Here is an 11,510-nt window from a genome sequence, read left to right as displayed (position 1 = left end):
CACCACCTCTCTGCTAAGGCTCTTAGCGTGTGCCACGGCGTGTGTCGGGCACGACGCTCCGTTCCAGTAAACCGTGAGGTCTTCAAAGGTACGGAGACGGGCACACAGACGCGGCTTCATCAGTCTCTCCCAGGCCTGGCCCACACTTGACGCTCAGGAAGTAGGGACTAGCACTGCCCTCCCCACGTCCCGGATGGGGAGACCGGATGCCAAGATGACCCCGACTTGTCGAAGTCGCCGTCAGGAAATGCAGAGCCAGGTGTGACTGTCCCGAGGGCATCCCGGTGGCAGGGCGGAGACCGGAAACCCTCCTGCCCTGCCGGCCACTAGTGTTACCCTCACCGGGGAACTCAGCTCTCTGGGCCTCACCTTCTTTATCTGTGAAGAAGGGCGTGCTGGCACCAGCTCAGCGGCTTCTATGAGGACCCGCGAGTTAACGCAGGTCGAGTGCGTTTAGAATGGCGCTGAGCACATGATGAGTCCTCGTGATGGTCCTCCTCAGGAGGTGATGGGGTGTGGGGGGGTGGCGCCTCACGAGCCACAGGGGTTCCGGCGCGAGCCAGGGTGGACCCGGCTGCAGGGGCGATGGGGACTGCGTCCGGGAGAGAGGCAGCGAGGCCGGCCTCCGCGTGACGAGACCTTGGGATTCTGGAGATGGGCCGTGCAGATGTTGTGGGCTAACTGCAGGCCTCCTAAGCCCGGGGCAGTGATGACCGGGCAGGATCCTGGGTGAGGACACACTGTGGCCGATGGGCTGCTTGTCCTCGAGTGGGAGAGAAAGACAATGACTGATACACAAGCGAGCGTGCGTGTGCGTGTGTGTACGTGTGTGTGAGAGTGAGATTTCACGTAGCGATAGGTGTTATTTAGAAAAATAAAACAGGTGCGGGGATGGGGTGACAGGGCCACGGGGGTGGGGCCAGGTTGGAAAGGCGGCCAGGAGGGGGTGTAGGAGAGGGGCTGCCGTGGGCTGGGCGGCTTGGACTCAGGCTCACGTGGGGCCTGAGAATCTCCTCCCAGGGCACCTCCCGAGTCCACCTCACTCTCAGGCCAGCCAGGGGCTCGCTGGAGTCGCCAGTTTGTCACAGCCCTGACCATGTGACGAGGCTATCTCGTTCCTGCGGTGGCCTGGGTGCCAGTGAGGGGCACGCTGTGTCTTCTCTGGTTCACCTCTGGATCTCCGGTCCTCAGCCCAGGGCCCAGTACGGCAAGGTCCTCGGGTGAATGAGTGAACAGGTGAGTGAATGAATGGGCTGTGTCCCTCAAGCTCCCCAGGGACGGCTGAGATGGGAGGTGACAGCTTTGGAGCTGCAGTGGGGGTGGGTGAACACTAAGTGTTCCTTCTGATGCAAATGCAGTATGAGCATGTGCCCGCGTGTGCTTGCGTGTGCCCACGTGTGCACGTGTGAGTGTATGTGTGTATGAGTGAGGGGTGTGCAAGTATGCACATGTGCTGGTGTATGAGTGTGTGTGCACATGAATGTGGGTGTGTACGACTATATACGTGTGCATGCATGTACATGTGTGTGCCTGCGTGTGCATGCATGTGTAAGAGTGTGTGCATATGTGCGAGTGTATGGAGTGCATGTGCACGTATACATACGTGCGAGTGTATGGGTGTGTGTGCACATGAATGTGGGTGTGTACAACTATGTGTGTGTGCGTGCATGTACATGTGTGTGCCTGCGTGTGCATGCATGTGTGTAAGAGTATGTGCATATGTGCGAATGTATGGAGTGCGTGTGCACATATGCACATGTGCAAGTGTATGGGTGTGTGCATGAATGTGGGTGTGTGCAAGTATATGTGTGTGCATGCGTGTGTGTAAGAGAGTGTATGCATATATGCGATGTATGGGTGTGTGTGCACGAGTGTGGGTGTGTGCAAGTATATTCATGTGCATGCGTGTATAAGAGTATGTGCACATCGGCATATGCGTGGGTATATGAATGGGGGTGTGTACAACTATATGTGTGTGTGCATGCATGTACATGTGTGTGCCTGCGTGTACATGCATGTGTAAGAGTGTGTGCATATGTGCGAGTGTATGGGTGTGTGTGTGCACGAGCGTGGGTGTGTGCAAGTATATGCATGTGTGTGCGTGCATGCGTGTATGAGTATGTGCACACAGGCATATGTGTGGGTATATGAATGTGGGTGTGTACCAGTATATGCATGTGCCTACGTGTGCATGTGCGAGCATGGGTGTGTGAGTGTTCATGTGAGTGGGGCACGCGAGTGTGCGTGTGTGTGCATGAGTGTGGGTGTGTGCCACATTGGCGCACCTGTCTGCCTGGTTCTGGGCCATTCTTGTGTCGCCGGCTCTGTGCCCGAGCTTCTAGGCTCTCGGCCTGGGAGGTGATGTCCGTATGCCCGGGCCTCTTAGGGGGCCCTCCGCCTTGCACATCTCCCCATGTGTCGGCTATTCTGGATCAGCTCCTAATCTTCCCTTCCCTCAAAGCACAGCTACCGTCTGCCTCGGGGACCCCTGGACTCTCTCACGTCGCACCTGCTGCTGGAGAAGGTCAGAGCGCCACTGGCCTCGCAAAGTCTTGGATCTCAGTCCACTTCCCCTCCTTCTGGCCACACTGTTTCCTCCCGTCGGACTTGGGCTACATCAGGGCTCCAGCCATTCACTGCCACCCCCAAACCATATTTCAAAGCCACTGAAAGCCTCTCCTTAAAGGAGAGGAAGAGTGAAAATAAATATGCCCTGAAGGTTTGGGTGTCTCATGAATAAACCATTCCCCGCCTTCCAACACTTCCAGAAGCCACAGTCTAGTCAAGGTGAGAGGCAGGAGGGCCGTCACATAAACACTAAGGACAGAACACTGTGGATACAGAAGGCTGGAGTGCGCAGAAGGATGATTTACAGAGGAGAAGGCGAACAGGGTTTTAAAGGACGAATAGGAGTACGCCAAATCAACAAGGTAGAGAAAGGCCTCCCTGTGCGTCTGTCACAGCACTGACCACCAGTGTGGGGTGACTCCATGTGCCTGACACCCAGGGACCTAGCACAGGGCCAAGGACAGAGTAGTCCGTTAGTAAATAACAGCGCCAGCCTCCAGCATGAGCGGCAGGGATCGCATCAAGAGGTGCACAGGGCTGGGCGGCTTGGGTGACATGGGAGGACACACGGAAGAGGTGAGTCGAGGAAAGACCCAAATGCCCTCGTTCCTTCTCCTTTCTCCCCCAGCCTCAAGGGACGGCTAAGGGCCATCTGGGGACGTGAGTGAAATACAGAGCAAAGTCTCAGATGCTGAGAGGGAAATAAACCCGATTCCCGTGGGCCCCCGGCTCTGCCGCAAATGCCAGGCCCATCAAGAGGTGATAATTGTATCCTTCCCACCAGATGAAACCCTCATACACTTTCGTGGGGCTGGGGGGTGGGGCGGGGGACACCGTCACTCCCATTAGTCAATGTTGAAGCTAATTGGCCTCCTGACTTCCTCAGAATTTATTTGCACAATTTGCGAGTCATTTAGAGGCCAGTATGTTTAAATATTTATTTCTCCATCTCGGGAACAACACTGATTACCGTTCCATATTTAACGACAATTTGCCGGACACCTAGGGAGCGCGTATGCTAAGCTGTTTCAGAGAAGATGAGTCACCGCCCCCATTTTGCGGACAAGGAGACTGAGGCACACAGCCCAGGGCCCTGCCTACAGCCACCTGACCAGCATCGAGTAGACCTGGAGTGGCTGGGGAGCCCGCGGGAGGCGCTAACACCCCCACGCCAGGCCTCGCCACTGTCCTCCTGGAGCGGACAGCTGTCGTTGTGAATTGTGTCCTCCTCACCCAGGAGGACAGGCAGCTCGGATGATGTGACCCAGCCTTTCCACATTGGCTAGAACATGGAACCTGCACGGGACTCAGGCCGCTTGCTCTGAGCCCGGCCTATCCCAGGAGCAAGGGACACCAACTCAGACCCAATCCCTCCCTTAGGCTCTTTGTTTCACTGAGGCCTCCCAGTGCCTAGAGCAGGGCTGGGCACATAGTAGGTGCTTCCAAGTGTGTGATGAATGAATAAACCCAAATTAGCCGTGCACCAGCATCGCCTTCAACAAACGTGAACAAAGCACCCACTCACTATGTTCCAGGCTCAGTTCTAGAAGCCAGGGACAGCCGAGATGGCCTCAGCAGGCTTCCTGCCCCCCTGGAGAAGGACAGGGGCAGACTTTCACGGAGTCCTCCAGCAGGACACCATTAACCATTCCCGTGGCTCTCCCACGAGGTGGGGGTCTCATTCCCGCTTCACGGAGGAGACCGGGAGGCCCATCCTGGAGCCCGACTTCCCTGGGTTTGGATTCAGCTCTCATTTCATCTGTAAAACGGGGCTGATAATCATGTGCCCACGTTCTAGGACTGAGTCAATACAGGCAGAGTGCCCGGAAGACACAACGCTCGCCACGGAAGTGCTTATTCTCATTCCAGATCAGCAGTCGGAGGCTCGTGGAGGCGGAGAGCCTTGCCCAGGGGCGCACCGCCAGGAGGTGGCCGAGGCAGGATTGGAACCCAGATCCTGGGACTCCCCTACCCTTTCTGCCATGTCTCACACCCCTCCCCGGAAGAAAGAGGAGCTCTTTTGCCTTTTAAGCATGTGGGGACAGGAGGTGGCCTCAGCAAGGCCCTGCATCTTAACCTCCCCGGCCTCTTTTAAGACAACTGCACTGGGTCGAGCCTCCATACCGGCTGTGGAGAACCGTGCCTTCCAGGCTTCCCTCGGTCCCTCGACAAAGGGCTTGGGATCCGCACAAAGCTCCCCTCCCAGGTTCTCCTCTCCTGGCTCTGCCACTCATTCGGTGCAGCGGCTTTGGGGGAGTTGCTGCCTCTCTCTGGGCCTCAGTTTCCCCCTCGGTGTAGCAAGGGGTTCTAGAACTTGCTCTGCACCCACAGCTGCAGTTCACAAGCGCTTCCTGGACATGCATCACTCCCGCCTCATCCGCACAACACTTCCGGGAGAAACATGACCATCCCAGCTCTGTTGGTGGGGAAACCGAGGCTTCCAGCAGGGAGAAAGCCCGCGGCCACCCCACGAGTAAGCAGCCCAGCCAGGACCTGAACCCGGCTCTGGCAAAAAATCTCAAAGGCCCTCCGAGTCCTAAAATCCTCCCCGTTTAACAACAGAAGCATGCGCCGCTTCCCGTTTGCTGGAACCTTCCGTGGTCCACATCTCACCTGCAGCGACGTCACCGTGGACAGGTCTTTAAGCTTCCCTTCTTCATCTTTTAGGTTATATCCCTCGGGCCTCTTATCTCGTTCCGTAATCTTCCATAACTTGATAGTTTTATCTTTAAAAACAAAGCAAATGAAACGGGATACGTGATGAACACCAGCACAGGGAACGGGCCACGAGGTAGGGGAGCGCTGATCCGGGAATCACCTGACCAGGGTCCTGCTCTCAGACAGGCAGGTTCTTTCTCCTGTGCACCCATGCGCTGAACACGGCCGTGAACGGGGTATCTGTCCTCGATCTCTGCCTCCTCACAACTGATCCCAAGGGACAACTCCCGGGTCAAAAGGGAAGGCACCTCTGAGGGCAGCCGGCCAAGTCTAAAGCCACGTCCAGACAGAGCATACCACTGCAGTTTCTCATTTTTTAGGCTCTGCAGCGGCAGACAAAGGAGGGTGACCCACATTTCTGAGCAGCACCCTGCCCATCCAGAGGGCAGGTTCCCAGTGGCCTCACTTCTCTGAAATCCTGCCACGAATATCAGGAAGGCCACGTAGTAGCTGTGATGCTTCCTTTTATATGTCAACGTGGCGAAGCCAGGCTACCCTGGTATCTGGTCAAACGCAGGTGCGTGTTGCTCTGAAGGTTTTTGGGTTTTTTTTTTTTGGATGGAATTAACATTTAAACCTATAGAGGAAAGCAGGCTGGCCTCCATTGTGTGGGTGGGCCTCATCTAATCAGGTGAAGGCCGTAAAGGACAAAAGACTGACCTCCTCTGAGGAAGAGGGAATTCTGCCAGCAGATGGCCTTCGGACTCGAGCGGCCACGTTAGCTCTTCCCTGGGTCTCCAGCCTTCCAGCCAGCCCTGCACATTGTGGATCTGCCGGCCCCCACAATCATGTGCGACAACCCCTCAAAGTAAGCCTCTTTCTATGTATCTATATCTACATGTTACATCCGTCCACACGCCTCGGTCCCGTTTCTCTGCAGAACGCCAGCCACTTCTGTGCCTCAAACACACACCGTCAGGCTCAGGAGAACGAAGAGGGAGACGACTGAGATGACTAAACCCTTGATATGTACCCAAAGACATGCGTTAGCAAAGGGAGCAGCTGGGATTTAAACCCGGGAGGTGGGGGGGTGGTGAGCAGCTCTGAGAGTGGGAGGGTAGGGAGCTTCTAAAGCTGCCTTCCCTCCAGAAGGGCAGGAGGAGAATGACGCACCCTGTTCCCACGGGTAGAGGGTAACCGTGCGTGCGGCGCAGTAGCTCCGGCCCTGCTCTAAACCCACTGTGGCCTCACATCACTCCGTCCTCCCAGGGCCCCCGCGAGGCAGGCACACCCATCACAGTTCAGATGGGGAAGTGGCAGGACCAGGATGTGAACCACATTAGGGTCTCCCGTCCTTGGGGAGGTCCACGCTGCCTCTGCTCCAGTGCTGGCTGAACATGACCCCGTGCCAGGCACCCCTGAGGGGGGTCTCAGATCGTGCACGTGGCACAGTGAAGGATGAGGACAGCGGGAGCTCCTGGAGGGCAGGCCTGGGGCAGGGAGGGGCCGGGACCGACCGCAGGAGGGACCCCAGGCTCAGCTGAGACGTCAGCGAGGGCTCAGTGGAAGGTGACACCCAGTGGAGGTCTCCGGGATAAGGATGGATGGTAGGGCTGGGTGGCCAGGCGAGGGGCAGGGAGGGCAGCCTTTGGGCACAAGGCTGGGTCGGTGGGGTTGAGTCTGGGCCATTTCAAGGATGCCTTAGCAGCCGCACCGAGTCTGGGCTCTGATGGAGGAGACGGGTGGTGTCGCCTTGTGAGGCTCACGCACACTGCAGCAGGACTGGCTGGTCTCAGGGTGCTGGGGGGGGGGGTCGTCACCTCCCATCACCCTCACCACAACACAAGGGAGGGAGCTGCATGCACCCTGCTGCCCAGGTGGGGAAACCGAGGCTCAGGGAAGCAAGGAGTCTGGCCAGGAAGTCGGGGGCCTGGGGGCGCACGCGTTCTCCCTGGGGCAGAAGGGTCAGGTGGCCAGCCAGGCTCCTAAATCCGTGCCCGTCCTGCAGCCCACCCCACCCCCAAGAGTGGCAGCCGCACTCTTGCAGAAGACCTAAGCTTGCCTCCTTCACTGGGACTATCGAGCTCCCCCCAGGCCCCCCGAAAAAAAGTAATCACGGAGCCATTCCTGACTCAGCTGCTTGGAATAGTGGGAACGAGCCTCATGCCCAGCCACAGGAAAAGGCTAAGACACAGCGGGGTCACCGCAGGGAATTCACGCGCTGCTCAAAATATGATTTTGGGGTTCTCGGGACCTGGGAAAATGCTCACAACCTAAGCGAGGTGGGAAAGAGCACTTGACGGCCCAGGGCGGGCCCAGGCGGGCGGCCCCTCACCGTTTGTGGACAGCAGGGAGTGGGCGGCATTCTGCTGCGGAAGCCACTTAATCTTGTTGATTTTCTCCTCTATCTCCAGACTCTTGAGATAGTCAAACTCCGGCTCGTGGCTCTGGAAGGTGCTGTAGACGTCATACTCGCCCTGGCTGTGAGGCGCATTTTTACTCTGCAAGAAAACCCAGACGAGGACACCTGAGCTCCAGAATGGCAGGGGTGGGGTGGGAGCAGCCCCCCAGGCAGGGGTGAGGGACGCACTGACCAAACCCTCAGAGAGCCCGACTGCCAGGCGGCCCGTGTCCAGCAGAGCTCGCAGGCCCGATGCCAGGGTCAAAGGAAACCAAGCCCTGTCTCCTTCTCTGTCCAATAAGTAAAACCAGCAGCAACCGGGCTACCTCATCGCATTTGATGAACACCTACTACGTGCGGGGTACTGAGCTAAGTGCTTCTCACTCCTCGTCTTGTTCTAGCCTTACGGCCCCTCTGCGGTGGGCACCGTGAGTCTCCCCATTTTACAGATGGGAAAGCGGAGGCTTGGAGATGAGTTGACCACCCCTGCCCAAGGCCATGTGTCCACTAGGTGCTGTCACCCGTGCCTCTGAGGTCTGACACCAAGGCCAAGGCTCTGGCCTGCTCCTCCAGTCTGAGTGTCCAACTCAGGAGGCCTGACCTGAGGAATGAACGTGCTCTGGAACAGATACTACACTGTGGCAGAATATCCCGCAATGCCGGTCACGTCCCCGCGACTTTCCTCGGCAGGCCCACCCCGGTTTAGGCAGCGAGTTCCCAACACGGACCCTCGAGGTAGATCCCTCAACACAGCGCGGTGGGGAATCCATTGCGGGCAGAGGGACAACTGTCCCAGCAGACGATTTCAGTTTATGTGACAACATGAAGCTTCTACCAGAAGTATCACCTGCCTGGGAGCAAAGCGGAGACATTCCACCACGCACGATTTCAAGGTTCCTGTTCACTTTCTCCAAAAGCATCTACTGCTGTGTTTCCACACCTGTCCTGCTTCCGGAAAGCTTTCAAGTTCCCCTGGATGCCTGGCTAACTCCCTTTCTGTCCCGTGAGCGCTGCCCACAACGAAGGTCAGCGGGACCAGGATAAAGAAAACCATTAACAGGAGAAAAATTCAGAGTTGAGAAACTTGCATCTTGCGATTTAATTTCTTTCTGCAAAAAGGAGCTTTGCGATCCCCGGCCGGCTACCCTGGTCCCCGTGAAATCAGCACGCTCCGGCCACGGTGCATGGGTGACCGATTTTCAGCTGTCCACTCTCTGGCTATGTGTCCTTGCTAAGCTATTTCACACCCTCTGAGCTCCGGTCTCCCCATCTGTGAAATGAGACCACTAATGGCCCCTGATTGTGCCACTGGGGCTGTCGTGAGGAGGCTGACGGGGGTGAGCACGGTGAAGTCTGACCTCAATCAGGTCCGGAACTGGATGGAGCAGGGTTGCGTCTGCAACATCTCCCTCCTCCCCTCTCTCCTTCTCAATCGCCCCTCCTCCACTTCTCTTTCTCCTCTCCCTTCCCCCTCCCCTCCCCGACCCCCTTGGTTTTCACCATCCTGTCTTCAGCATCTAATCCCTGCACGGGTTTGGTGTGTGGGATGCCACCCTCCCCCCTCCCACCCCTTGGAGGCAGGCTGGCGTCTTGATTTCAATCCCTGGTCTTTGCTCACTGGCTGGGCGACTTCTCCAAGTGTCCTCGTCTGTAAAATGGGTGTCGGTCCCCACCCTCTGGGGTGGGCAGTGGAGAGTAAATGAGAAACGTCCTTAAAGAGCATAGCAAGGGGACTGCACACAGTAGGTACTCAACAAATGGGGACCTTTTTATCATGAGGCTTCTTTCAGTGGTTCAGAAACAATACCCCCCCACCCCCCACCCCGGGTAGGCTGATCCAGGCCACTCCGGTCTTACCCGGAATTCTGCTGGACAACAAACCTCACCAGGGCGAGGCCTGGGGCTGAGCCTCATCGCCAACCCCCGCCTGACCCCTGCAGAAAACCCAGTCCTCCTGTCCCCCCACCTCTGGCTGGGACAGCGCCGGCTCACCCAGGCACAGGGCAGTAATCTCAGCCTTATGCCAGGACAACAGCCCGTCCTGAGTGCCTCTCGGGGATCCCGGGCAGAATGAGCAAGGGCCCGCGTTGGGTGTAGCCCCCCTCCCGCCACCACCAGGTCCGGCCGCACCTCTGGCTCCCGCTGGAAGATGACGACCCGGCCACCCTTGTCGCCTGTGGCCAGCAGCTCTCCGGTGTGGTTGAACTCAACAGTAGAGATGATATCAGCTGTGGGGGGGGAGAGACAGGAAGGAGTGGCTCGTTAGGACCCCAGGACTGTGCAGGTCCACAGAACTAGGACCCACCCGCACAGAACGCACCCCTGGGCTGTGCCACCATCTGGAAGCAGGAGCCCGAGGGTCAGGTGCCCTGACGAGGGGCCAGTGGTCCCCCTGTCCCCTCCCCGCTGGCTGCAGGACCCGTCCGTGGGCTTTACTCTGTCCCCCTCGTGCTTCCAGAGGCAGTTTGGGGGTTTCACGTGCTGGCCGGGAGACCGGGCTACAAATTGGACACTAGCCCTACTCTGGGGGCCCCTGGGACCAACTGTGGTCAGCCCTGCCCCGCATGAGCCCCCCCGTCAGTGGGACCCCCTTAAGCTTCACATTCCTGGCCCGGGCTCTGCAGGCACCAGAATCTCTGATCCGGCTTTAGCACGGTGGACCTACTTTCCGACAAACCACAGCTATGATCACAGCCCCTGCCCGGTTCTCCCACAGCTGCCAGAGTGATGCCCGAAACCCTCCGCGGGTCCACAAAACCAGACGCTGTTCCCTCCCGAAGCCTCCCTCTGCAGCCTCCCTCTCAGGTGGTGGCAGCTCCATACCCCCCAGCCCCGGTCGGGCCCCAGCCTTGGGAGTCTCTGTGACCCCTTTCTCTCTGCCCCTCTCCCCTGCCCCGTCCAGTCCTACTGGCTCGGCCTTTGCAATACACCCAGTCTCCACCCACATCTCCCCACCTCTCGCCCCCGCAAGATTCTGACAGCCCGCGAAAGGACCTCTTGGCTTCGTCCCTGCTCCCGCTATAAGCTAGCCCCAGCACAGCAAGAGGGGGCCCACCCGAAACCCATCTGACCTCAGGGTAAAAAGCAAAGGTCTCAGAGTGGTCTAAAGCCTGAGTGGTCTCTGGTCCTCAGAGGCAGACCGCATCGGAAGCCCAAATAGTCACTCCCCTCCTGCACCCGCACAGAACTTGGTGTTGCCTTCCCCCTGAGGGCTGGGCAAGCCCCAGCCAGACCCCTCCCAGACCCCCTCCCTCCCGGACTCTGGGCTTGGCCGTGTGATCTCCTTTGGCCTATGGGACACCCACCAGCAGACAAGCCACCATCCAGAACCCCTCCCGCTTCCAGAAGGACCTGCCTGTGCTAGCCCAAAGTCCCAGGAGGAGGGGGAGGGACGCAACAGAGTCAGCCCCTAGGAGGGCCCCTGCCTCCCCACTTACCCAGCCCAACCCAGCCTAGTTCAGCAGATCTGCAGATGCGCCAGGAAAAAAAAAAAAAAAATGTTTGTTGTTACGTCTTGTTTTTCACTCAGTAAAAGGTAACACCTCTCCCCCCCCCCCACCTCATCTCCCCTCCTGCCCACCTCCCTCTTCCACTCACACGGGGCTCCTTGCTGCTTCTCAAAAGCACCGGCCACCTCTTACTCAAGACCTCAAGTGATTTTTGCATTTCTATTCAATAAACACCCTTTGCTTTTCCAACCGGTGCCTTTTAGAGGCGCTTCCGGCCTGCACTGGCCACCGGAGCCATAGGTAAATGCCGGCTTTGACAGCAAAAGAAAAGAGAAGAGAAAAGGTGGTTTTGAAGCGGGATGATGGGCTGGACATTTTCATCGATCAAGATAAAGGCACATTTCATTGAACTTAGAAAGACAAGACAAGACGGC

The 11,510-nt window shown here is 57.8% G+C and overlaps 1 protein-coding gene across 1 annotated transcript in view; it reads right to left on the bottom strand.

Annotated features, from left to right (window-relative positions):
- PPP2R2C (protein phosphatase 2 regulatory subunit Bgamma) overlaps nt 1–11,510 on the bottom strand; it is a 138,132-nt gene that overhangs the window by 44,613 nt on the left and 82,009 nt on the right. The window contains exons 2-4 of the mRNA XM_047091543.1: nt 9,758–9,855; nt 7,562–7,727; nt 5,182–5,294 (exon numbers count right to left, since the gene is read on the bottom strand). Coding sequence (XP_046947499.1) covers nt 5,182–5,294; nt 7,562–7,727; nt 9,758–9,855 — 377 coding nt within the window. The remainder of the gene's footprint in view (nt 1–5,181; nt 5,295–7,561; nt 7,728–9,757; nt 9,856–11,510) is intronic.

The sequence above is a fragment of the Lynx rufus genome, unplaced genomic scaffold (assembly GCF_022079265.1).
Source record: "Lynx rufus isolate CCGP_SWC_20201006 ecotype Redwood Valley unplaced genomic scaffold, mLynRuf1.p SCAF_3, whole genome shotgun sequence".
Classification (NCBI taxonomy): domain Eukaryota; kingdom Metazoa; phylum Chordata; class Mammalia; order Carnivora; family Felidae; genus Lynx; species Lynx rufus.
Note: the sequence above shows the minus strand (reverse complement) of the source record. Positions and strands in the feature narration are given on the sequence as shown.